Below are 23,832 nucleotides of genomic sequence, written 5' to 3' on the forward strand. Positions count from 1 at the left end.
GACAGTGAGTGAGAAATCACTCACTGTCAAGAGGGACAGCATCAAGGGGATGGTGTTAAACCATTCACAAGAAACTGCCCCCAAGATCCAGTCATCTCCCACCAGGCTCCACCTCAAACACTGGGGATTATATTTCAACATGAAATTCGAGCAGGGACAAATATCCAACCATATCACCCTGTCTCCACAAAATAATTTAAAAATCAGCCAGACATGGTGCTGCATACCTGTAGTCCTAGCTACTCAGGAGGCTGAGGTGGGAGGATTGCTTGAGCCCAGGAGTTAGAGCTTACAGTGAGTTATTATTGCCAGTGGCACCCTGTCAAAAAAAGGTTTGGGTTGTCAATTGTTATTTTCTCTCTCTTTTTAAGGAGTATAGAGTTACTCCTTCATTCTTTTCAAATTTTAATACAGCGTATAACTCTTTGCATATGTTTCAAGATGATAATTCAGCACCTTTTAGAGTATTGAATAATCACAGTAAAATAAATATACCAGAATTTCATTATTTTAACATACACCGTATACTGAACTGCCAGAATACTGAGAAAAGATATTACAATCACTAGTTGAAACCAGGAAGCCAGATTCTGTCATCAAATCCAAATAGCACAGGAAAAGCAGTAAGTGCCTATTTATTGACCACCTTTTGTGTGGTAGGGAGGTGATAGATGTTGAGTAGTGAATGAAACAGGCATGGATCTGTGTCCAGAATTGGTTCCTTCCAGTGGGTTCTTGGTCTCTCTGACTTCAAGAATGAAGCCATAGACCCTCGCAGTGTTACAGTTCTTAAAGATGGTGTGTCCAGAGTTTCCTCCTTCGGGTGGGTTCAGGGTCTCACTTGATGTCAGGAGTGAAGCTGCAGACCTTTGCAGTGAGTGTTACAGCTCTTAAAGGTGGTGCATCCAGAGTTGTTTGTTCCTCCTGGTGGGTTTGTGGTCTTGCTGACTTCAGGAGTGAAGCTGCAGACCTTCTCAGTGAGTGTTACAGCTCATAAAGGTAGTGCAGATCCAAAGAGTAAGGAGCAGCAAGATTTATGGTGAAGAGCGAAAGAACAAAGCTTCCACAGCATGGAAGGACACCTGAGCAGGTTGCCGTTGCTGACTTGGGTGGCCAGCTTTTATTCCCTTATTTGGTCCCGCCCACATCCTCCTGATTGGTGCATTTACAAACCTTTAGCTAGACACAGAGCACTGATTGGTGTGTTTACAATCCTCTAGCTAGGCAGAAAAGTTCTCTAACTCTCCACCTGACCCAGAAGTCCAGCTGGCTTCACCTCTCAGATCCTGCTCAGGGAGCTTAGAATGAAGAAGGCAGAAACAGGAGACTAGCCAGGAAGGGCAGAAGCCAGGCAGACAGCGCAGCAAACTCAGATGTAAAAAACAAGGTGGGAGGAAAGGGAGAAGGTCCAAGGTAATTGCCCAAAAAGGGATGCTGGTCTGGAGATGGGTGGATGCATATTACATAGAAACAAGTAGAAATCTTAATGCCCTTTGAAAAATATAAGTATAAATTTAGGTGGTGAGTTGTTTTAACAAGATATATGATCCTTGTTTGGGGTAGGGGATAGGAAAGCTCTCAAAAGCATTCTTGGGACAGGGGAGGAAATTTAAAAAGGGCCTGGATAGTAAAATGTTTAAAAGAATTACATGAGTTTTCTTAGGTGTGATAAATGGCATTATAAATATAGAAAACAGCATTCTTATTCTCAGAAGAGGAATTTTAGCATTTAGGGGTCAAGTGTTATGATATTTGCAACTTACTTTCACAAAGTTCAACTACAATGCCAAAAACAAACTTCTGGGGAGAGAGGGAGGAAAAGAAAGAAAATATAGCAAATTTTAACTAGGTGGAATTATGTAGCTATTTGATTATACTATGCTTTCTATATAAGTATGAAAATTTGTATAATAAAAAGTAGGGGGTCAAAAGATAAGCATGTGTATTAGTCTGTTTTCTCACTGCTGATAAGGACATACCTGAGACTGGGCAATTTACAAAAGAAAGAGGTTTAATGGACTTACAGTTCCACGTGGCTGGGGAGGCCTCACAATCTTGGTGGAAGGCAAGGAGGAGCAAGTCACATCTTACATGGACGGCAGCAGGCAAAAAGAGAGAGCTTGTACAAGGAAACTTCCATTTTTACAACCATCAGATCTTGTGAGACTTATTCACTGTCACGAGAATAGCATGGGAAAGACCCACCCCCATGATTCAGTGATCTCCCACCAGGTTGCTCCCACAACACATGGGAATTATGGGGAGCTACAAGATGAGATATGGGTGGGGACACAGAGCCAAACCATATCAGCATCCTACTCTCCTTTTGACAATGGATGAGGCAGTTGAAAGGAATACCCAGGAGAGAGGGGAAGAATGCAGGGTGTGGCCTATTATGACTTTGGGCAAATGCTTAACCTCTTTGATCCTGAGTTTTCTTTCTCTGTTTCACAGATAATATCTACATATAGGGGTGATATGAAGATTAAGTAAGTTGAAATGTAGTGGTTAAGAGTGGTGAGTCCAAATCTCAAACTGCACTTAGTTACTAAATAACCTTGGGAAAGTTACTTTTGTGCCTCAGTTTCCTTATCTGTAAAACTGACATAATAATAGTGCCTACCTCCCAGAATTGTTGTGAAGCACAGAATTGTTCTAAAGAGCAAAGCTTAGCATGTATTAAGTATTTGATAAATATTAGCTCTCATTATTTTTGCTATCTAGGACTCAGCATCCTGAAAATAGAGAATACCCCTTCTTTTCACATGCCCATTGGACATTCACAAAAATTGAGAATTTATTATGCCCATTAAAAAAAACTTCAATATATTGCAAAAAGTAGAGTGTGAGCAGCATGTTCTGAGAACAGTTCTGTAATTGCTGATATAAATAACTCTCTAAATCAACTCTTGGGTCAAAAAGGAAATAAATAAATTACAGAACACCTTCAAAATAACAATAATGGAAACCTCATATACCAGAACTTATGGTCCGCAACTAAAGGACTTTTTAGTATTACTTGTGAATACTGATACAAAAATACTGAATAAAATATGAGTAAACAAGATCCACCAACACACTCAATCATTTACCACAACCCATTGGACATGCCCATGCCTTTTCAAAAATATAAGTATTTGATCCTTGTTTGAGGTAGGGGACAGGAAAGCTCTCAAAAGCATTTTTGGGACAGTGGAGGAAATTAAAATATGGACTGGATAGTAAATGTTTTTCCAACAATTTTTTTTTAGCAAATTACATCCGTATCACAACACCCTATAAAGCAGGTACTATCATTAGCCCTGTTCAACAGATAAGGAAACTGAGGTGCAGATTTTTTTTTTTTTTTTTGAGACGGAGCCTTGCTCTGTCGCCCAGGCTGGAGTGCAGTGGCGCAATCTCAGCTCACTGCAAGCTCCGCCTTCCGGGTTAACGCCATTCTCCTGGCTCAGCCTCCCGAGTAGCTGGGACTACAGGCACCTACCACCACGTCCGGCTAATTTTTTGATTTTTTTTTTTTTAGTAGAGACGGGGTTTCACCATGTTATCCAGGATGGTCTAGATCTCCTGACCTCGTGATCTGCCCGCCTCGGCCTCCCAAAGTGCTGGGTTTACAGGCGTGAGCCACCGCGCCCGGGTGAGGTGCAGAAATATTAATTTGCAGATGGACACATAGGAAATGGCAAGGTCAAGAAATGAACCCAGGCAATCTGCCCCTAAAGCTCTTCCTTTTAAACTCTGCGGGCTACTCTCTGAGCCATTCTCAGCTACAAAAGAGGGTTAATAATTCTTATCTCTTGTGGTGGACATGGTAAGATATGGAGCTGAGTGGGGAGAGGCATTGATGCTCTCTTTATCTGTTTCTGTACTGTTGAGTTGTTATAATGAGCATGCATTATTCATGTACTTTTTCATCAGGAAAATGTTTTTTAGGGGCCTATAAGAGCGCCTGGCACAAAGAGGCTCCCAATAAAAACATTATTATGTCTGAAAGCAAATTCAGAATTTCCATTTGACTTAATAGGAATTCATCAGCTCCAGAAGCTTGGTGAAGAAAAGAAACAAGATAGGGCAACAGCTAGAGGAGAATTCAGGTGGGAGGTTTTTACTTTCAAATGAGAAGGGCTCATACATCCTAAAGTAAGGGGTGGGAACAGAAGGAGGGAGAAGGAATTGGGAGCTGGGGGGAGAGTGGTCCTAATACCTCCCTAGATGAATTTAATTATTCGGGGAAAGGTTAATAGTGACCAGTTGTTGACATATAAGCCCCATTTCATACACACCATGAATAGGCCTCCCTGGGGTAACAAAAATGTAAACGTCATTTTGGAAAAAGACAGGAATTAAAAGAACTCTATGGTTTGCTTTCTTTATCTACCTGATTCTGGCGATGTGAGAATAGGTTTTCTGAAGAGGAGACAACAGTTTGTTTTTCCACTTGTGGGTTACAATGGTAAAATGATTGTTGGCAGAAGAACATCTTTTCAAGCAGCTTCCCTTGGTGTAGGTCAGAGGAGCAACAAGCAGAGTTATTTCTGCAGCTGGGAAAAAGGTTCAGAGCTATCTTCCTGGAATCAGCTCTTGTTTCAGAATCTAAAATAGATTTGAAATATTGTGCTACTTGGGAATCAGGGCCTATTCAGGCTAAGCACATCTGTTGGTAGCTGTTGAAATTCAAATAAATTCAAATAAAGTCCAAGTAATGCTCATATTACACTTACCAATTTCAAATTTTAAAAATACATATACACAAAACCTACACCCCAGTTGCTATCACTACCTAAGACACAATATGGAAAGCCTTGATTTTCTGCCAGCCATAGTTGCTTTGAACCTGAACCACAACATTTAATTCCTTTGGAAATGCCCCTTCCTCCCTACCTGAACTTTTCAACTGAGATTCAGTTTCAAAAGTTTAAATATGAACTATAACAAATAGTTCTATATTTTGGTTTTGATCATTTGACAGACTTCAGTAGTTGAAATGAGGTTGTCGGACTACTGAAGTCATAAAGCCAGAATTGAGTAAATACATTTTCCTTCTTGTCATCTTTCTGTTTTTAGTAAATACAGTTTACTTAGGTGTGGTGATTAAGGAAATCTGGTCGATTTATTTATATACTGTTCCATATTCAAAGTGTCTTTTAAAAGGCAAACAAAGGACAGCAAAGTAAGGGAACTTGCCTTTTTAAATTAAACCATGACTTTCTTATAGTGATCTACCCAATGTGTGGAAAGAAGTAGAACTGGCTGGGTGCCTTGGCTGACACCTGTAATCCCAGCACGTTGGGAAGCCGAGGCAGGAAGATCACTTGAGCTCAGGAGTTCGAAACCAGCCTGGGCAACATAGTGAGACCCAGTCTCTACCAAAAAAAAAAAAAAAAAAAAAATTAGCTGAGAGTAGTGGCATGTGTCTGGAGTCCCAGCTACTTGGGAGGCTGAGGTGGGAGGATGCTTGAGCCCAGGAGGTTGAGGCTGCTGTGAGCCATGTTGGCACCACTGCACTCCAGCCTGGAGCAAGACCCCATCTCAAAAAACAAAACATAGAACAATTATTTTAAGGTTGTGAGTTTTTCTTTTTTTTCTTAATACTTAAAAATTTGAAAGGCACTTAAGTGACATATTCATGTCATAACCTGAGAGTTTACAATGTTATAAGTAGGTAGCACACTAAGCACATTACATGAATTATCTCTTAATTTAAACCTCATAATTACCCAATGAAGTTTGTGTCATCATTTCCATCTTACTTATAAATGTATCCAAGGCTTACAAATAAGTAATTTGTCCAAGGTCACACACTGAGTCAGGATTGAAACTGTGCCCATTACTCAAGTTATTAACTCTTTTGATTTTTATTATTATTTGTAGAGACAGGGTCTCCCTATGTTGCCCAGGCTGCTCTTGAATTCCTGGCCTTAAGCGATTATCCCATGTCAGCCTCCCAAAGTGCTGGGATTACAGGCATGAACCACTGTGCCCGGCCTGAGTTGTTAACTCTTAATCTATAACAATGCCTTTTACATGAGAAACAGTAAACAGGAAGGCAGGGGATGGTAAAGAGGATATTGAAATATGTTAGGAGCTACATACAAGAAATAAATTCCCAGTTAAAATATGAAGACCTTTATCTAAATCCAGGCAAACTGCAAACTTTAAAAAGAATCATGATAAGAATAAAATACCAGGAAGGAGGAAGACAAACTGATGACACTGATAGCCCAGAATAAGGCTCCAGAGACAAAGGTATAACCATCATCACATATGGTTGGTGACTCCCACAGCGCGTTCCTCACTTTGCCCAGCGCCTTTGGGAAGTGTGAGTGTTCTCTGTAAAGGTTCTGGCATGGCAAAAGATCCTAACTCTAGGAAGCTGAATAACTTACCATTTGGCACTGATATCCCTGATTTCTTCTGTTTAACTTTTTTGCTATCATATATATGTTGAAAAATGCAAGTATTAAAATCAGTAATAATGTTCAATAACTAGTACAGCTGTTCCCTTGTTCCACCTCAATGTTATTTATAGAAAAGCCATTTTCCCACTATTCTGTATCAATAACAATTTTCATTTTTGTTTTTCTGTGAGTATATGTATTATATTAAATAACAAAATTTCCCGTTTTCCTAATAATTCTAATGACTACATAACACTCTGAGTTGATGCACTGTAATTTATACTGGGTATTTTCTTTCCAATTTTTTTGCTATTATAAATATCCTTCCAAGAACTTACTTATACATCTAATTTACTCGAATTTCTTCATATACAAATACTATGTTTATGTCCTCTGACCATTTATCTCTTGAGGTTTTAATATTTTTGAAGATTTGGATAAGTCCTTAAGTTGTTGTATATACTAACTCTTCCCTGTTTCCTAATTATGTTTATCTTCTTGTGTGTTTCAATCATTGTTAGTTTTTATGTTCAAATCACTTTTTCTTGATGTTTTTAAGCTATTTTTTTCTTTGTGATTTCCATTGTTGCCACAAGCTTTTCAAAAATATTGTCTAAAGATTTCATAAATATTTGATGCATATTTCTTCTAGCTTTGCTAAAAATTAAAGGAAATATTTAACTCTTTAATGCACTACGATCTTACTCTGGTATGTACTGTAAGTGCTAATTTAAATCACTTTTTTTGTTTTGTTTTGTGTTAGCCAGTATCCTGGCAATTATTAAAACATAATTAACCAGGCATGGTGTTACACATCTGTAGTCCCACCTGTTTGGGAGGCTGAAATGGGAAGATCATTTGAGCTCCATAGATGAAGCTACAGTGAGCCATGATCACACAACTGCACTCCACCCTGGGTGACAGAGCGAGATATGTCTCAAAATTTTAAAAATAAAGATAAAAAATAAAAAATGAATACAATGAATGAATAAAATGTAATTACTAAATTATTTTTTCCTAATTTTGTGATAGTATATATTCAATGTATTTCTACATGTCTTACACTGCTTTATTCAATTAGTATAAAAACTTACACTTTATGTTTTAGGATTTCCTGGGGAAATTCTGGAGAGTAGAGCAGCATCATGAGTCACAGTTTCTTTGTTAGTGTGGAATTTCAATATTTAACAAACAGTAAATAACTTGGTGAAAATTGTTTTTCTGTATAATAACGTATATATCTCAATCTGTTTATCTTGTTTTGTATAGTCCATTAAAGCGTTGTACTTTTTGTACATATGGCACATACAATTCTTTATAATTTTCTTTATAAATGTCATAGTTTGAAACCACCTTTGCAGAAATGATGACAGAGACTGAGGCAGGATGCTTCTCACCTCACAGGTGGTGCTCCTTGCTCATTCCAGGGCATAGGCCAAGCTAACTATAGAAGAAATTTAGTTTATAGTTTAACTTTGAACTAAGGATGATAATAGTCCCTCCCTAAAACTGATCCCCTCCTTGTCCGGAACTGAAGCCACCTTTGTAAAACTAATGAAAGGCCACAAGATTATTATTATTGGAGGAGCCTGAATTCTGCTCAAATATAGGCATACTTTCTATAATCTCTTACTGCCCAGTACTCATGTGGCCAGAGATCACAGGATTTAAGACTTCCCCAATTGCTCCCATAGATAACATCACTATTATAGAACATACTATTGGGTTTTTGAGATGTTTTTTTACTTTTGTATTCTGGCAACTGACCAACCCTATCCAGCCAGTGGCTCATGACTCAACCAGTGTGTCCTGTGCCCCCCCTGACCCGCCCCACCCAAAGGAGGACTCCACACCGGGATCATTTTCCATACCCCTGTGATTTCATCCCAAATCAATCAGCGGCACCCGTTCCCTATCCCCCTGTGCACCAAATTATCCATAAAAACCCTAGCCCCTTATTAGAGAGACTGATTTGAGTGTTAACTCCAGCCCTTCTGCTTGGCAGCCTTGCATTAATTAAACTCTTTAACTGCAATACCATGATCTCAGTAACGTGTTTTTTTCTGTGTCCCCCCACCCTTTTTTTGTGGCTATGTTAAATGGAATTTCTTCTCTTTTTATTAAGCTAGTGGTTACCACAATGAAGAAATCCCCTAATTATGGTGAATTCACTATAAACTTAATCACTTTGATAAACTCACATAGGCTAATAAACAGATTTCTTAGGATTTTTAGACATGCAATGCTTTCTGCAAATAATCAGTTTTCTCTCATCCCTTAATGTATCATTCTATTGTCGCAAAGTGAATCCAGTTGCCATTATTCGTGTATTAGAAAGAGTGCTAGGCTGGAGAGGCAGGAAACGTGCGTGTTACTTTCAGTTCCTCAACTGAGAAAGCCGCTGATGAAGCACCTTCCCTTCATGGATCAAGCACCATGCTAGACACTTCCTATCGACCATCTTGCCCAAGGCTGAGAACAAGCCTACCAAGTATACAATTATTAAATATCAGTGTTGAGGAAACTGAAGTTTATCAGATGTAGACTGCTCATGTTAGGCCCCAAGAAGCAATAAGAAATGGAACACTGAGGGGCCTAACTATGGGGGTCTGTGAATGAAAGGCTGTGGGTCTGTGGCTCTGGGCTCCTGTGACCTGGCAGGTTTATCTCTACCCAGGAGCTGCATTGACCATGAACTTTGGCTGGTGATCTATGAGGAACTAGGGAGGGATCTCAGAGCTGAATCCGCTCGCTTGCATCTGTACCTTGTGCATATGCTTCACATTTCCTGTTTCTGGGTCATAGTAATCTATGTGAAAGTAATCCTGAAAGTAGTCTATGTTCTTGTTTCCACCTGCCCTCCAACCATCAGCCCTTTGAGGTTAAGTAATTTATCTCAGATCTAAGAAATAGCAAACGATAGAGTAAGTGGCTTCCTTCATGACTAGTGGTCTTTCCATTGTACCAATGATGTCCTCATCTGAATGTAAGTCAGATAAGATGATCCAATTTTGACAAGCTGACTGTTCTTGAATATGCATTATACAAATCTTGTCTCTTCTTCAAGACTGCAAATCTCAGAGGCTATACTTTCCATATCCTTGAGTTGCTCATATTGCTTTGCACATAACCAGTATTCAATAAATAATTGTTGATGCAGAATGAATGAATGACGCAAAGACAACAGTCTTAATGCTTTTCCTACAAGAGAGACTTTCAATGCTAGAATACAAGCTCACATGGTATCTCCTAAAAATCTCATCATTTCACATTTCAAATGTGGAATCTTCTATAAAGACTGCATTTATCATGAGCCTTTTCACAAGAAGATGTTTAGTATCGGGTCAGCTTGTTTTCATCTTGTTTTCAAAGAATTGGGGTTAGGAAAGCAGGAAACTAGGAAGGATCAAGGTAGGAACAGTGGTAGGGAGGCTTTTCTCTGACAAAGTTGTTTGGGTTATTTTTATCTTTCTGCTTCTGTTACAGCAACAATATGAGAAAACTGTTCAAATTTGATAGAGTCTGTCCAAACCCAATTTTGAACAAATGACAAACTATGGTGCACATGTGTTAACATTTCTGTTTGGGTATGCAATGGGAAACTAAATCTTATGTTCTTGTCTTTAAACATACAATGTTTTAATGCTCCATTAGAAGAATTGAGTGTTCTTTGTTATGCCAAAAAATTCCAAAGGAAGGTACATAGTCCCCAGGAGCCATAGAATCTATAGATTTTGTAATTACAGTTTTTAAACTTAAAACTCTCATTGAAGTCATTAGTTAACAATTCTAAACTTTTTTTTTTTTTTTTGAGACAGTGTCTGGCTCTGTTGCCCAGGCTGGAGTGTAGTGGCAGAGTCTCACCTCACTATAACCTCTGCCTCCTGGATTCAAGCAGTTCTCCTGCCTCAGCCTCCCGATTAGCTGAGATTACAGGCGCCCACCACCATGCCCATCTAATTTTTTGTGGTTTTATTAGAGATGGGATTCCACCATGTTGGCCAGGCTGGTCTCAAACTCCTGATCTCAGGTGATTCACCTGCCTCGGCCTCCCACAGTGTTGGATTACAGGTGTGAGCCACTGCACACGGCCACATTTCTAAACTTTTATGCCTGAATATTTCTGAACAGATATTCCAATAACCTTCCTGCCCTGCACCTCATCCCAGCCAAAGATGGGAGAGAGGGAAGACCTATACTACCAATAGTTACAACAGTTATTTTTGGAATAAAAACAGGAATTTGCACCATGCACAAGTGTCTCGTTTTGTCTTTTGAGCTTCTCAAAAACCACCATTATATTGAGACTATAAAATTGCTCTCTAGTCTGGGCAAGATGGCTTATGCCTGTTGTATTAGTCTGTTTTCACACTGCTGATAAAGACATACCTGAGACTGAGCAATTTACAGAAGAAAGAGGTTTATAATGGACTTACAGTTCCACGTGGCTGGGGAAGCCTCATAATTATGGTGGAAGGCAAGGAGGAGCAAGTCACATCTTACATAGATGGCAGCAGGCAAGAATAGAGAGCTTGTACAGTAAAACTCCCCCTTATAATAACCATCAGATCTTGTGAGACTTACCATCACAGAAATAGGGCAGGGAAGACCTGCCCCTATAATTTAATCACCTCCCACCAGGCTCCTCCTATGACACGTGAGAGTTGTGGAGATAAGATTTGGTTGAGGACACAGCCAAACCATATCACCTGTAATCCCAGCACTTTGGGAGGCTGAGGTGGGAAGATTGCTTAAGCCCAGAAGTTTAAGACTGGCCTGGGCAACATGGTGAGCCCATTTCTACAAAATATAATAAAAAATTAACCAGGTACGGTGGTACACACCTGTGGTCCCAGCTAGTGGGAAGATCACTTGAGCCTGAAAGGTCAAGGCTGCAGTGAGCCATGTTCACGCCACTGAACTCAGGCTGGGTGACAGAGCGAGACCATCTCGAAAAAAAAAAAAAAAATTCTCTGAAACTAAAAGAAAAATCTGGGGAAACCAAATTTTTTTTCTTGCAAATCACTTAACCTTAGAATGTCAAAGATTTTCGCTGTTTTTATGTAAAAGAAAGCATAGGGATAGAGCCATAGGGAATCAAACTTTTATGAGCCACAGTATTTGCAAGAAGAGAAAACATTACATCAGCCATGAACGGTTTCTCCAACATGGATACAAAGCAGAATGATGTAATACCAGCTGCCGTTTTGTGCTACCACATTAAAGAGTGGTGCTTTCAATATCATTTAACTAAACCAAAGTATGCAGTTCAATCTCACATAGTTCAAAATACTCAGTTCAGCCTGAGGTGGTCCTGAGTTCTCAAGACCATGTTTCAGGCTTCTGGGTATTATTTTTAAGTTCTGTGTAAGGTAAGGTATAAAAGAAGGAAAAAGAACCTTCTTGCCTCAATAACTTTGGTTTTAATAAATGCACCAATAAATTTATTTGGACCTTGAGTTGAAATGATTCAGCTCTACTGGATGACCAAATTGAAGCTGCTTTTCTGTATTTATTCAAGTTAGATTTCATGTAAACCCTTAAATTGTATGAATTCAACCATCATTTCTAAAGGAGCCAGACTAATATGAACCTAAATCCGAGTATACTTTTCCAGAAACAGTTGACTATTTAGGTCTCATTATCTGTACTGTATCTCACTATCTTATTCCCAACCACAGGAAACTGAGGACTGGCTACTGACTATTTGAAATTGGCTATTTCAGAGAGGTAAAAATCTCATCAGTACATTTTCAACAGTCTTTAAATTTGAAAGAGGAATAGTACCACTTGACTATTTCTAGCTTCCAGTATTAGGTCAGGAGAGAAAACATTTCTTTAGAACCTTTTCCATAAAATCAGGGAATCACTTAGGAATAGGGAAATCTTCTAGTGTTTTGTTTCAGCGCTCCCAGGGATGTGCTTCCCAAGGCTCTCACAGGGGAGAAACTGATAGCTATCAGTGTGGATCAGCTTCGTATCTAACAATTCCCTTTCTAAGGAACATCAAGCATAGAGAAATGATTAAGCATATTTATAGAATCTAACATATTAAGTGAATTACATTTAGGTGAATGTGGAAAGTCAGCACATATTGTTTTACAATGAACATCCAAGCCCTGCTTGATTTGCCTAATCGACTGTTTGATAAGGGCAAAATACATTCTGATTTAATATTTCTAATTAGTTTATATTTAGTCAAAATGCAACATTAAGAGTATCCCCAATTATATATATGAACTGCTACGGGTTTTATATGTATATTTACATATCATGTATCTTTTTCTGGAAAAAAGTTGGAACTAGAACTTAAATAGCTTACATGTTTATCCTTTCTATCCTTGTTAGGAAAAATTCCTTCAAAGAGGTTACAATTATTACTGTCCTCCGATAATTATTATTATCCTTGTGCTTAATTTTCATTCCTCTAACCTATCCTTTACCTTGAGCTTTTATCCCAAAATACAATTTGTGCATGTCTTTACAAAAAAAAGTCAAAATCCTTAGCACGCTGTGCAAGACCCTTCCCCATCTGGCCATGGTCCCAATAGCATATTTTAGTTAGTAAAAGTCTCTCACTCAACATGTCTGGTGTCTCCATGTTGTTAGTTTAGGTATTTCAGACAGCATTCTCCTTTGTTAAACATCCTACATACATTAGTCTAATAGTTGTCAATGTTATAACACCTATTTACACACTGGGGGAAAAATTGCCCTTGCATTACCATGATAGAGTTACTAAACCCACTGAAAAGACTTAATACCATGGGTAGAATCTTCAATAGTATTTAACTCTGTATGTCATTACCTCCCAGCTAGAGACATTGTCAACAAAATTTCAGCATTTATTGTAATGACTTTGACTTTGATCATGAAAACCACATTTCATCTTTTTCTTTGGGTTCAGATTGTTCTTTCACACACGCACACACACACACACAAGAAAAATTGTTTTTGTTCCTTTAGGGACTTTCTCAAACCCTTTCATAATCTTTTGTTAATTTTAAATTGGTATTTGCTGGAGAAATTTGAAAATAAGTAAAGAAAAAAGTAAAGAATGAAAGCCATCCTTGTTTCACGGAGTAACCACTATTATCCCTTTGATGCACATTTCTCAAATATTTTCCTGTCCATATATTATTTTCTCACAAAAGTGGGGTCATATACTACATCCTGTTTTGCAACTTGCTTTTTAAAAAAACTTAATACCATATTACAAACATCTTTATATATTAGTAAAATTCATCTTCATAAATTTAATGGCTATTATTTCTATATATGGAAATAAGATAAAAATTCCTAATTATTAGACATTTGAATTGCTTGAAACGCTTTCCTGTTACATACAATGCTGTAATGACCATTCTTGAGGGAAAATCTTTACCTACATCCTTGATTATTAGGATAGAATTTTAGGAGCGGAATCGCTGAATCAAAGTGCATGCTCATTTTATTTGTTTATTTAATAAGGCAACACAGGCAAGATGTACAAATATTCGAAAGGAACGATGGGAGATTCAGTAGCAAATAACTCTCCCTCCTTTCTTTTCCCTCCTAGGAGACAGCTGCTTTCAATAGTTTCCATTTATTTTTCCAGAGATGTTTAATGCATTTATACACACACACACACACACACACACACACAAATCCCTTGATATGCCTATTAAGAAATTACTAAAATGGGCCAGGTGCAGTGGCTCATGCCTGTAATCCCAGCACTTTGGGAGGTTGAGGCGGGTGGATCACGAGGTCAGGAGTTTGAGACCAGCCTGACCAACATGGTGAAACGCCGTCTCTACTGAAAGTAACAAAAACTAGCCGGGTATGGTGGCATGCACCCATAATCCCAGCTACTCAGGAGGCTGAGGCAGGAGAATCTCTTGAACTTGGGAGGCAGAGGTTGCAGTGAGCTGCGATCGTGCCACTGCACCCCAGCCTGGGCGATAGAGTGAGACTCCATCTTAAAAAAAAAAAAAAGATTTCAATAATGAAATTTGTTTTATAATTTCATATGCTAATCATAGGCACAAAGCTTTCTACAATTAGACAACATTATTTCAGTTCTATATTATTTCTTAATTTAGATTTTACCTTACCTTTATGTAATAATACATTACTTGTCATCTACCATGATATTTTTATCTTCATTGAACACTTTAAATACATTTTATTATAGGAAGTTTCAAACATACCCAAAAAGAGAATACAATAAATCCCCAAGTCTCCAACTACTATGCACATTTTAAGTCTTTTAATAAACAATGCCAAGTTTTTCTCTATGAAAGGTTTTTAGTGACTTTTACTCCTCTATGCAATGTATGAGACATACCCTATCTTCATTTTCTTGTGTTGAATTTTATAGCTGCTGAAGCCAATGTTGTATCTTTTTTAGCAAGAATAACTTGATGGTAGGAATAGAGAAAGTATAGTAACTTTTGTTGTACTGTGACAATAGATTTTATCTGGCATGGTAATGCCAATCAACTTGGCATCGTTTCCTGGCTCAGTGAGTTTGGAATAATTATGAGAATCCATTCAGAGTCTGTGGGGAAAACTGCTAGGATTGATTAGCAATGTCTGCCACTGGAAAAGTAGAGAATTGTTGGCTTTTATGACATATACAGTTTGCTGATTCTGCTTTAGCTTATATGCATAACAGCATACTTTCTTTTAAAACAATTCTTTTGCTTAGTAGCCACAAAAATCAGTTTGGTTTATTAAAATTTCATAATGAAACATACCTATTTACCTATAGGTTTCCATTGCCAGATACTATATTGACAACTTTTCTTAAAAATAATTTTATTTTTTGAAAGGAACTAAATAATGTCAGTATATAGGTAAAGAAGATGCTGCTGTACTATCATTAGGGAAGCATGTGCTGAGGTTGTGCTCTCAGAAACAAGAATGACATCTGTCCAGTCACAGAGCTCTGTGGCTCCATGCAGGGCCATACATTTGTTGGTGTCTGTGATGGATAGTCATGGAACAGAGAGAGGCTAACTGACCCATGATAAGTTAAACCTCAACTCTTACCACTTTTAATGCCAGATTTAAATTTTCTAAGCTAAACAACCACAACAAAAGTATATTTAAAAACCAATATAAAGTACATCAAGAATTGAAGAACTGCTGTTTCATGAACCTATGGAATGGCAGATCTGAAAGGCATCGTGGAGATCATTTAGACCAGGAGCTTGCAAATGATAACCAGTGGGCCATATCCAGCCCACTGCTTGTTTTTGTAAATCAAGTTGTACTGGAATACTGCCGGGCTCACTTGTTTACGTGTTGTCTGTGGCTGCTTGTGCAGTATAGTGACACAGTTGAGTAAATGCAACAAGGCTATATGGACCACAAGCCTAACACACTTACTGAGGCTATATGAACCACGATGCCTAACACATTTACTATCTGGCTCTTTATTGAAAAAGTTTGCCAACTCCTGATTTTAAGCGACTTTTCATTTTAGAATTATGGAAATTAGAAATCACAGAGGTTGTGTAACTTGTTTGGGATAATTCTACCACTTGAGAAAATAGCCAACAGAATCCCAGAACCCCCAGTGGCAGGATCCAGAACTGCAGTCTCAAGGTTCCTGAAAGATAGCATTTTCACATCTCTGGAAGCCCTACTCTACCTTGTCAGCCAGGCTGCCGCTCCCTCCCTCCCCACTTCACACACTTAATGCAATGAAGGCAAAATGAATACATGGATGAAAACTCTCCTGTACTCAGAGAACACTTCTCACATTCCTTCATCATTCCTATTATGTGGAATTGTAATCATTTGCCTTTCCCACTAGAACATGAGTGCATTGGGGACAGGGACTATGCCATATTTGTCTTTGTAGCCCAGATGCTTAGCACAGATTACAGAATAGATATCCATCACCTATTTGTTAAATGCTTTGAATTTGCTATCTTATCTTCTTCCATGCCCATTTTAAGATAAACTTCAACTACAGGGAAGATAAATGCAAGCTGTGGTTTGTAATTTTCATCATTCCTGACCAAGACACACCACTGAGACCCAACAACAGGAGATATCCAAAGCCAAACACCATGATAGGAAAAACACAAATCTGTTTTTTTCATTACACCTACTGAGGAATGGCCCCAAGCCTCCAAGGCAATCTTGACCCACATCCCTGGCAAACAGACAAGAACCTGTTGTAAGTCAGGGATAATAAGAGTGAAGAAGAGAGATATGAAAGATTATTAAAATCAAGAGGACATCATGGTTGATTGACTATCCAGGGGTGGTTGAAAGTCTGTGACTGCCCAGATTCTGCCAAGTTTCAGAATGCAGGAGGAAGATCACGTTGGGTAAGGGAGGTGTGGATGGGCAGGGGGCATGGAGGTGGAGGCAGACAGGATACAAGCTGGGAGGTTCAGTAGGCAATGGTATATGAAGCTGCAGCTTTCATGATAAATGTGGGTTCCGATGAAGTCATTCACAGAGTAAATCAAGATCAAGAGAACATAAAATTAATTGTAGAGATCACCAAAAGGATTGAACAAAGTTAAAAGGAACTCCCACTTAGAAGGATCACCTAGAGATACGGGAGAGAGGCAGAAGGGCAGTGTCCCAAAAGCCTTGGGCAGAGAAAAGGAGAAATGTCAAGTAAGATGGAAAAACAATATATGCCTTTCACTTAGCAATTTGGAGGTCTGTGACAACCTTCCTGATAGCCATTTTAGTGGAGGGGTGGGCTTGAAAGCCTGATTCAATGGGTTTGAAGAGTTAGTGTGAAGTTGGGAAGTGACACTGAGTGTATTTTACTCTTAAGAAACTTAATTGATAGGAAGAAAGAGAAATGAGATGGTAACTGGAAGGTAGGTTTATGTTCCACTGAGTGGTTAGCATCATTGACTTGTGAATTCTTTGAAGAGAATCTACCAGGTGTCAGAATCATAGAGGGAAGGTATATAAAAGCCAGGTGGGAAAGGAAGCATCACCAAGAAGAGGAATTTATTTCTGTGAGGCTAGGTCTTTTCACTTATAAATGGAAATAATAATACCTTCCTCAGAGAGAAGTTGGAGGTTTAAATGAAATAACATAATTTAAAACATTTTGAAAACAGCAAAGCACTATTCAAAACTAGATTATTCTATGTATTATCAACTCCAGTTGATTACTTTGACTCAATATCTGATTAGTCTCAATCTTAGAGTCCAGTTATGATTAACTTTGTCATTGCAGCTCAGAAGTCAGGGATCAATTTCCTTTTCCTGACAATGGAATATAATCTGATGCCTTGGATGCCAGATAATTCTATTTCTCAAATTAAGTACCGCGTTTAAAGCAAATCAGTGGTGCTGCCACGGTGCACATGCACAATCAATGGACATCATAGAGGATACAGATGTCTCCGTCAATAGGCTAAGGGGTGCAAATTACTAGCCTGCATGATGATATTCAGGACAGGTAAAGATGGGCTGATGTTGGTGGCTAGACAAGATTTCAGTCGAGTAAGACTTCCCATCTCCTTAGAATTATAGTAGCAAAGATACCATGTGGCAGAAATCACCAAAGCTAGAGCCTGGTGAAACCCTTAATGCTCGATTTTTTGTGATGTGGAAGTTCCTTCTTATTACGAAGTAAAATTAAAAAGCCAAAATCGAATGCTTACTCTTGTGAATGAGAGTGCTACAACTCCTGGTGAGAGAACTGGGAAGGAGATCTTGATTATGAGACCATTTTCTAAAGAGTTAAATATAGATTGTAGCAACATAGATCCTAGATTATAAAAATGCTTTACTAAGTTTCGCTTTATTTCCATTACAAAAATTCAATTTGTTTGAACAAGATTATAAAAATAGTAATTATTCCCTATCGGCTAATTATTTTTTTAGAATGAACGAGTTAGAAGCAAGCAACACAATTAGCAAGCATCATTACTGTTTATTTTCATTTTTTCATGTATACACTTACTTATATCCTATATTCTTCCAGAAAGGAACCAAAGTGACTGTTGCTATTTATTTCATATGTTGTTATTCATAATTCATTACCCAGGAGACACCAGTTCTCTTGGTAGTGAAATATACGTTACTTTTTTTTTGCCTCAAACTTTTGACTCAAATAGTAAATTAAAATCTCTCATGAAATAACAACAGAAGAATATACAAGTTCTCCAAATCCGTCAAAGAATAAAAATATTATTTGCACTCCTGTATCTGTTGGGGTTAGGGATTGGGGACTTTAAATAAAATAACTTAAACAACAAATGACCACCAAATCCCACCGTCACGGACGATGGAAAACTAAAATCAGCTTTAATGTTTTCAGACAATTTCCAACCTCTCATCCACTCCTCCTTTGTGTCCTCACCCTGCTCCACACTTTGCTTTGCTCTGCCCTGCTCTAAGCAGATGGCCCTTGTGGTCAAATGTCAAGATCCTGAAACTGTTTCTGACCTGGAACACAGTTCTGCCTGATTTGATCTTAGTTCAGGTCACATGTTTTTCACCATCTATTCCTATGAAGGTTTAAGAAAAAGCACCAAATATTTAATCACTTCCCTTATTAATAGAACAAAAACATTTGGCTTACTCTTACATGGTTAGCCAACTACAATGAACCACTTACTCCTGGGGAAATCACTAGAAACAAAGATTTAATGGATAAAAACACCAGACTAGTGACAATCTTTTCTGATGGAAATTGTTTAGAAGTTTTTTTTCCCTTAAATATGAAAGTAGAACTGTGTGACTTATAATTAAATGCTAATTATCCTCTGTATGGACATATTCACAGGTAGCTATGTGTATACTTGTATATGCACAGGAAAGGTGTGAAAGAATACATCTTCAAAGAGTGGCCATATCTAAGAGTGGGGCTGGGAGATGAGAAAGGAGAACTTTCACTTCCTGCTTCCTGTATATCCTGTTTGAAGTTTTACAATGATCAAATATTGTTTTAGTTAATAATTTAAAGAATAAAAATAATTATTTCTAAAGTTCGCAAATTAAAGATGACAGCATGGTTGATTTGAAATCTTTTTTATATTTTGCACAGTGGTGTTTTCAATTCAGTGATTTATGACACATTTTGGGCTTTATCCTACTGCACAAATGATTGAAAATAAAAAGAGGAAACTTACCCCAATTATCATACATATACAATTCCTGTTAGATATGAATATCTTGCCTCAAGATTTTGATTAAAGAGTTCTAATTTAGACCTATCCCTGTGACTAGGATTATAACCTTTTAATATTGTTACCAAGATCTTATACAAATCACTCATTCAACAAGCAATTCATTGAACACCTTGCCAACCCCTGGGCTGAGCATTGAGGGCAGAGATGGGTAGACATGAGCCCCTTCAGTTGTACGAGCTAGCTTTTGTTGCATGCTTTCCATGCCTCAAGACTGTGTGTAGAGCTTTACATATATTAACTCCTTTCATCTTCACAACGCTCCTGTAAGGTAGAAATGTTATTAAACCCATTTTACTCAGATGAAGACACTGAGACTCAGATTTAGAATCCCAGAGGTCTGGCTCTGACTCAACAGTCCATGGTTTTAAACCATGACTTCAGAGTGCCTTCTAGATCATAAAGTAGATGTAATATATTAGGAGTTTTACAAGTAAATATATAAGTATATCTTAACATTTATAATTAATTAACAATTAGAACAACTTGAATTTCCAACAATAGGAAGTTGATTAAGTACAACGGAGTCTACCCATACAATGGAAGACTTAAGAAGCATTTTAAATGATGATATAGAATGTAGATACTGATCTAACATTAAAAAACTATCTTTGTCCTGGTGCACTGGCTCATGCCTGTAATCCTAGCACTTTGGGAGGCCAAGTCAAGTGGATCTCCTGAAGTCAGGAGTTCAAGACCAGCCTGGCCAACATGGTGAAACCCTGTCTCTACTAAAAATACAAAATTAGCCAGGTGTGGTGGTGCACACCTGTAATCCCAACTACGTGGGAGGCTGAGGCAGGAGAATTGATTGAACCCTGGAGGCAGAGGTTGCAGTGAGCCAAGATCATGCCACTGCACTCCAGCCTGAGCGACAACTATTTTTATATTAAGTGGAAAAGATTATAACAGTTCTTATAACGTGATTTAAACTTTGTAAAAAAAAAAAAAATCATATGATTAAAAGCCAAAGCCAGACTCATAAAAAGCATCCACATGCTTGTAGGCCAAAGCAGGCTCCATAAACGATTCAGGTCAGAATATTGGGGGACACGTCACTGATCACTGCACTTTCTCCCATGGAGCCTGGACAAAGTTTCACTCGTCTCCTCAACATACAGCCCCAGGCATCCACCACCAGTCTATCTGAGCTGGCCCTCAAGAGAATCCTCTTTGTCTTTTGAGCATTTGCTACCCCTCAATTCCACTGCTAGAATCTATTCATCTAGTATTTCTTCTTAAAATAAGAAGAAAAAACTTCGTCTAATTCTTATCTCCTATTTCATTCTCCTGTCTAAACTCTGTGTGTCTCTGTGTCACTCCTTTTCGTACACTTTTCTTGTGACTCAGTTGTACCCTGGATCCTGGTTTGCTACTTCTATTTTTTCTCTCTTCCACATCACCACCTTTTCCTTTTTTATCCCATCATTCCCATAGGCACACAAATATGCTCTTGCATCTACAATTGTTTTTTAAAAGGTATTCTCTAGAGCTAGATCATCTCCAGCCCTCCAGCACATCTCCTTGATAAAGCTATGTTGACTGTTTCTACTTTCTCACCCACCTATTTTTCTCTTCATTCCCTCCCAGCGGGCTTTACTTTCTACCTCTCCATTGTAACCAGACTCAATTAGTGTCCTTGACTTTTAACTTGCCAAATCCAGTCATTGGTTCTCTGGCCTGTGTTACTTAAACATTCAGCAGCCCATGAGACTGTTGAGACTCCCTTCTCAAAACACCTTCTTTGCTGAGCATCTTAGTTTCTTCAGGCTGCTGTAACAGAATACTGTAAACTGGGTAATTCATAAACAACATAAATTTACTGCTCACAGGTCTGGAGGCTGGGAAGTTCAAGATCAAGGCACTAGCAGATTCAGTGTCTGGTGACAGCTCTGCTCTGCTTCAAAGATTTTGCCTTCTAGCTGTGCCTTCACAGGTGGAAGGGGCTGACAAACTCACTTGGGCCCTCTTTTCTAAGGGTACTGGTCCCATTGGAATCCTCATGAGCTTGCCATCTCCCAAAGGCCCTATCTCTTAATACCAACGTATTAGGAATTAGGTTTCAACATACAAATTTTGGGAGGACACAAACATTCAGATGATAGCCCTGGGTTTGTAGGATACCATGGTCTCCTGGCTTTCCTTCTGCCTCACTCGCTGCATCTTCTCAGCCTATTCTGCGGGATGCTCCTCTTGCTGACCACTTCTTTTCTGTTTCCATTTATTCCCAGGTATTGCCATCTAGCCCTGTGGCATTAAATATCTTCTATAATCAGTTCCCAATGTACAATTCCAGTTTCAATCTCTCCCCTAAATTCTGTTGTTAATGGGTGTCTAAAAAGCATCTCATGCTTATCGTGCCCAAAACAGAGCATTCAATTTCCATCCTGTGGCTGAGACTGCTAGCTGTCCTCCGGTAATCATCCTCTCCTTCTTCTATTGTAATACATGGGATTTTACTGGGCACATAGTCACTCAGAATAAGGCCTACATTGACAACATTTGAGTCTCTTTTGCAGCTGAGTTCTGGCCAATGAGATGTAATCACAAGTATTGTGTGGCGGCTGCTAGAAAACCTTTTTAACATACTGCAAACATACATCATTTTCCTCTTCTTTGCCTTCTTCTGTCCTGCTGCCTGGAACACAGATGTGATGACTGGAACTTTAGCATCCATCTTGGGTGATGAGAATGGAGGACAACATCCTAGAAATCATGGAGTGGTGAGTTGGAAAGGTCTCTGAAGGTATGGAGCTGTCATACCCGTTCTGGACTGCCCACCTTCAGGCTTCTTTTATATGATAAAGGAATGCAGATGCTTCTCAACTTATGATAGGGTTACGTACCAATAAACCCATTGTAAGTTGAAAATACTGTAAGTCAGAAATGCATTTAATACACCTAACCTACTGAATGCCATAGCTTAGCCTAGCCTACCTTAAATGTGCTCAGGGCCAGACGAAGTGGCTTACACCTATAATCCCAGCACTTTGGGAGGCCCAGGTGGGAGGATTTCTTGAGACCAGGCATTCAAGACCAACCCTACAGTTGGGCTAAACTTTTTGGCAATGCAGTACACTGTAGAGTATCCATTGTTTACCCTCGTGATCTGGGAGCTGTGGTTTGCTGCTGCCCAACATTGTGAGAGAATATCAATGCATATTGCTAGCCTGGAAAAAGATCAAAATTCAACATTTGAAACAAGATTTCTACTAAATGCTTATCACGCTAGCACCACCAGAAAGTCGAAAAATTGTGAGTTGAACCATTCTAACTCAGGGACTCTCTGTAAACTACCTTCTTCAAGCCACTATTACTGTGCTTCAAAGCTAAATCTAACCCTAATACAGTCATCTATGTCTATCAGAGAACAATCCTGCTTTCACATACCAGGCAACTGAAAATATAAAATTAGTAGAAAAGATTATCTGTTTTTATAGTATTTTGCTCAATAGATAACTTTTCTAGAATATAATTGTACTGATTAAAGATTTATACTTCCATTTTCTCAGGTTTTAAATGAATTCTAATAAAAGTCCGTTTATACTGTTTAGATTATACTCCTCTCTACATAGATTTGTCCTCATCTGACATTTTGTGCTGGTTCGAGCACTTTCAAAGACAGGCCTAAAACAAAACACAACCTTCTCAATACATAAAATCCTATCCAAATGTGAGTTTTCTCAGGCTACAATATCTAGAATTTTTTAACTTGAAAAAGCAATGTTCGTTAAGTATATGGCAAAAGCTCCATAAGTATTTGTGAATGAATGACTTAGTAAATAAATAGTATACTATCACATAATTATTTAACTATATAAAATTACCCTGGTGATTTAAAAAACACGTTTCCCAATTTTTTGACACTATTCTCACTAAAGGTGAGTCCATTTGTGCTGCTATAGCAAAATAGCTTAGACTGGGTAATGTATAAAGAAACTTATTTCCCACAGTTCTGGAGGCTTGGATGTCCGAGATCAAAGTGCTGGCAGGTTCAGTGTCTGATAATGGCCTGATCTCTTCTTCCAAGGTGGCGTCTTGAACACTGTTTACTCCAGAGGGGGCTAACTCTATCACCTCTTAGCAGAAGAGATGGAAGGAATGGAAGGAACAGACTTACTCCTTCAAGCCCTTTTTATAAGTGGCTAATCCCATCCATAAGGGCTCCCCCTCATGACTTAATTACCTCCTAAATGCCTTACCTCTTAATACTATCACACTGGCAATTAAATTTTAACATATGAAATTTGGGGGATACACTCAGACCA

General features: G+C 38.5%; 1 protein-coding gene across 3 annotated transcripts in view; it reads left to right on the forward strand.

Annotated features, from left to right (window-relative positions):
• The window catches only part of ACYP2 (acylphosphatase 2), a 202,443-nt gene that overhangs the window by 160,946 nt on the left and 17,665 nt on the right, over nt 1-23,832 (forward strand). Inside the window, exon 4 of one of the 3 annotated variants that reach the window (XM_025354685.1) lies at nt 4,025-4,094. The exons of the other annotated variants lie outside the window; for them this stretch is intronic. Within the exon in view, the coding sequence (XP_025210470.1) occupies nt 4,025-4,052 (28 nt within the window). The 3' untranslated portion in view covers nt 4,053-4,094. The remainder of the gene's footprint in view (nt 1-4,024; nt 4,095-23,832) is intronic. 3 annotated transcript variants of the gene reach the window in all.

The sequence above is a fragment of the Theropithecus gelada genome, chromosome 13, assembly GCF_003255815.1.
Source record: "Theropithecus gelada isolate Dixy chromosome 13, Tgel_1.0, whole genome shotgun sequence".
NCBI lineage: Eukaryota > Metazoa > Chordata > Mammalia > Primates > Cercopithecidae > Theropithecus > Theropithecus gelada.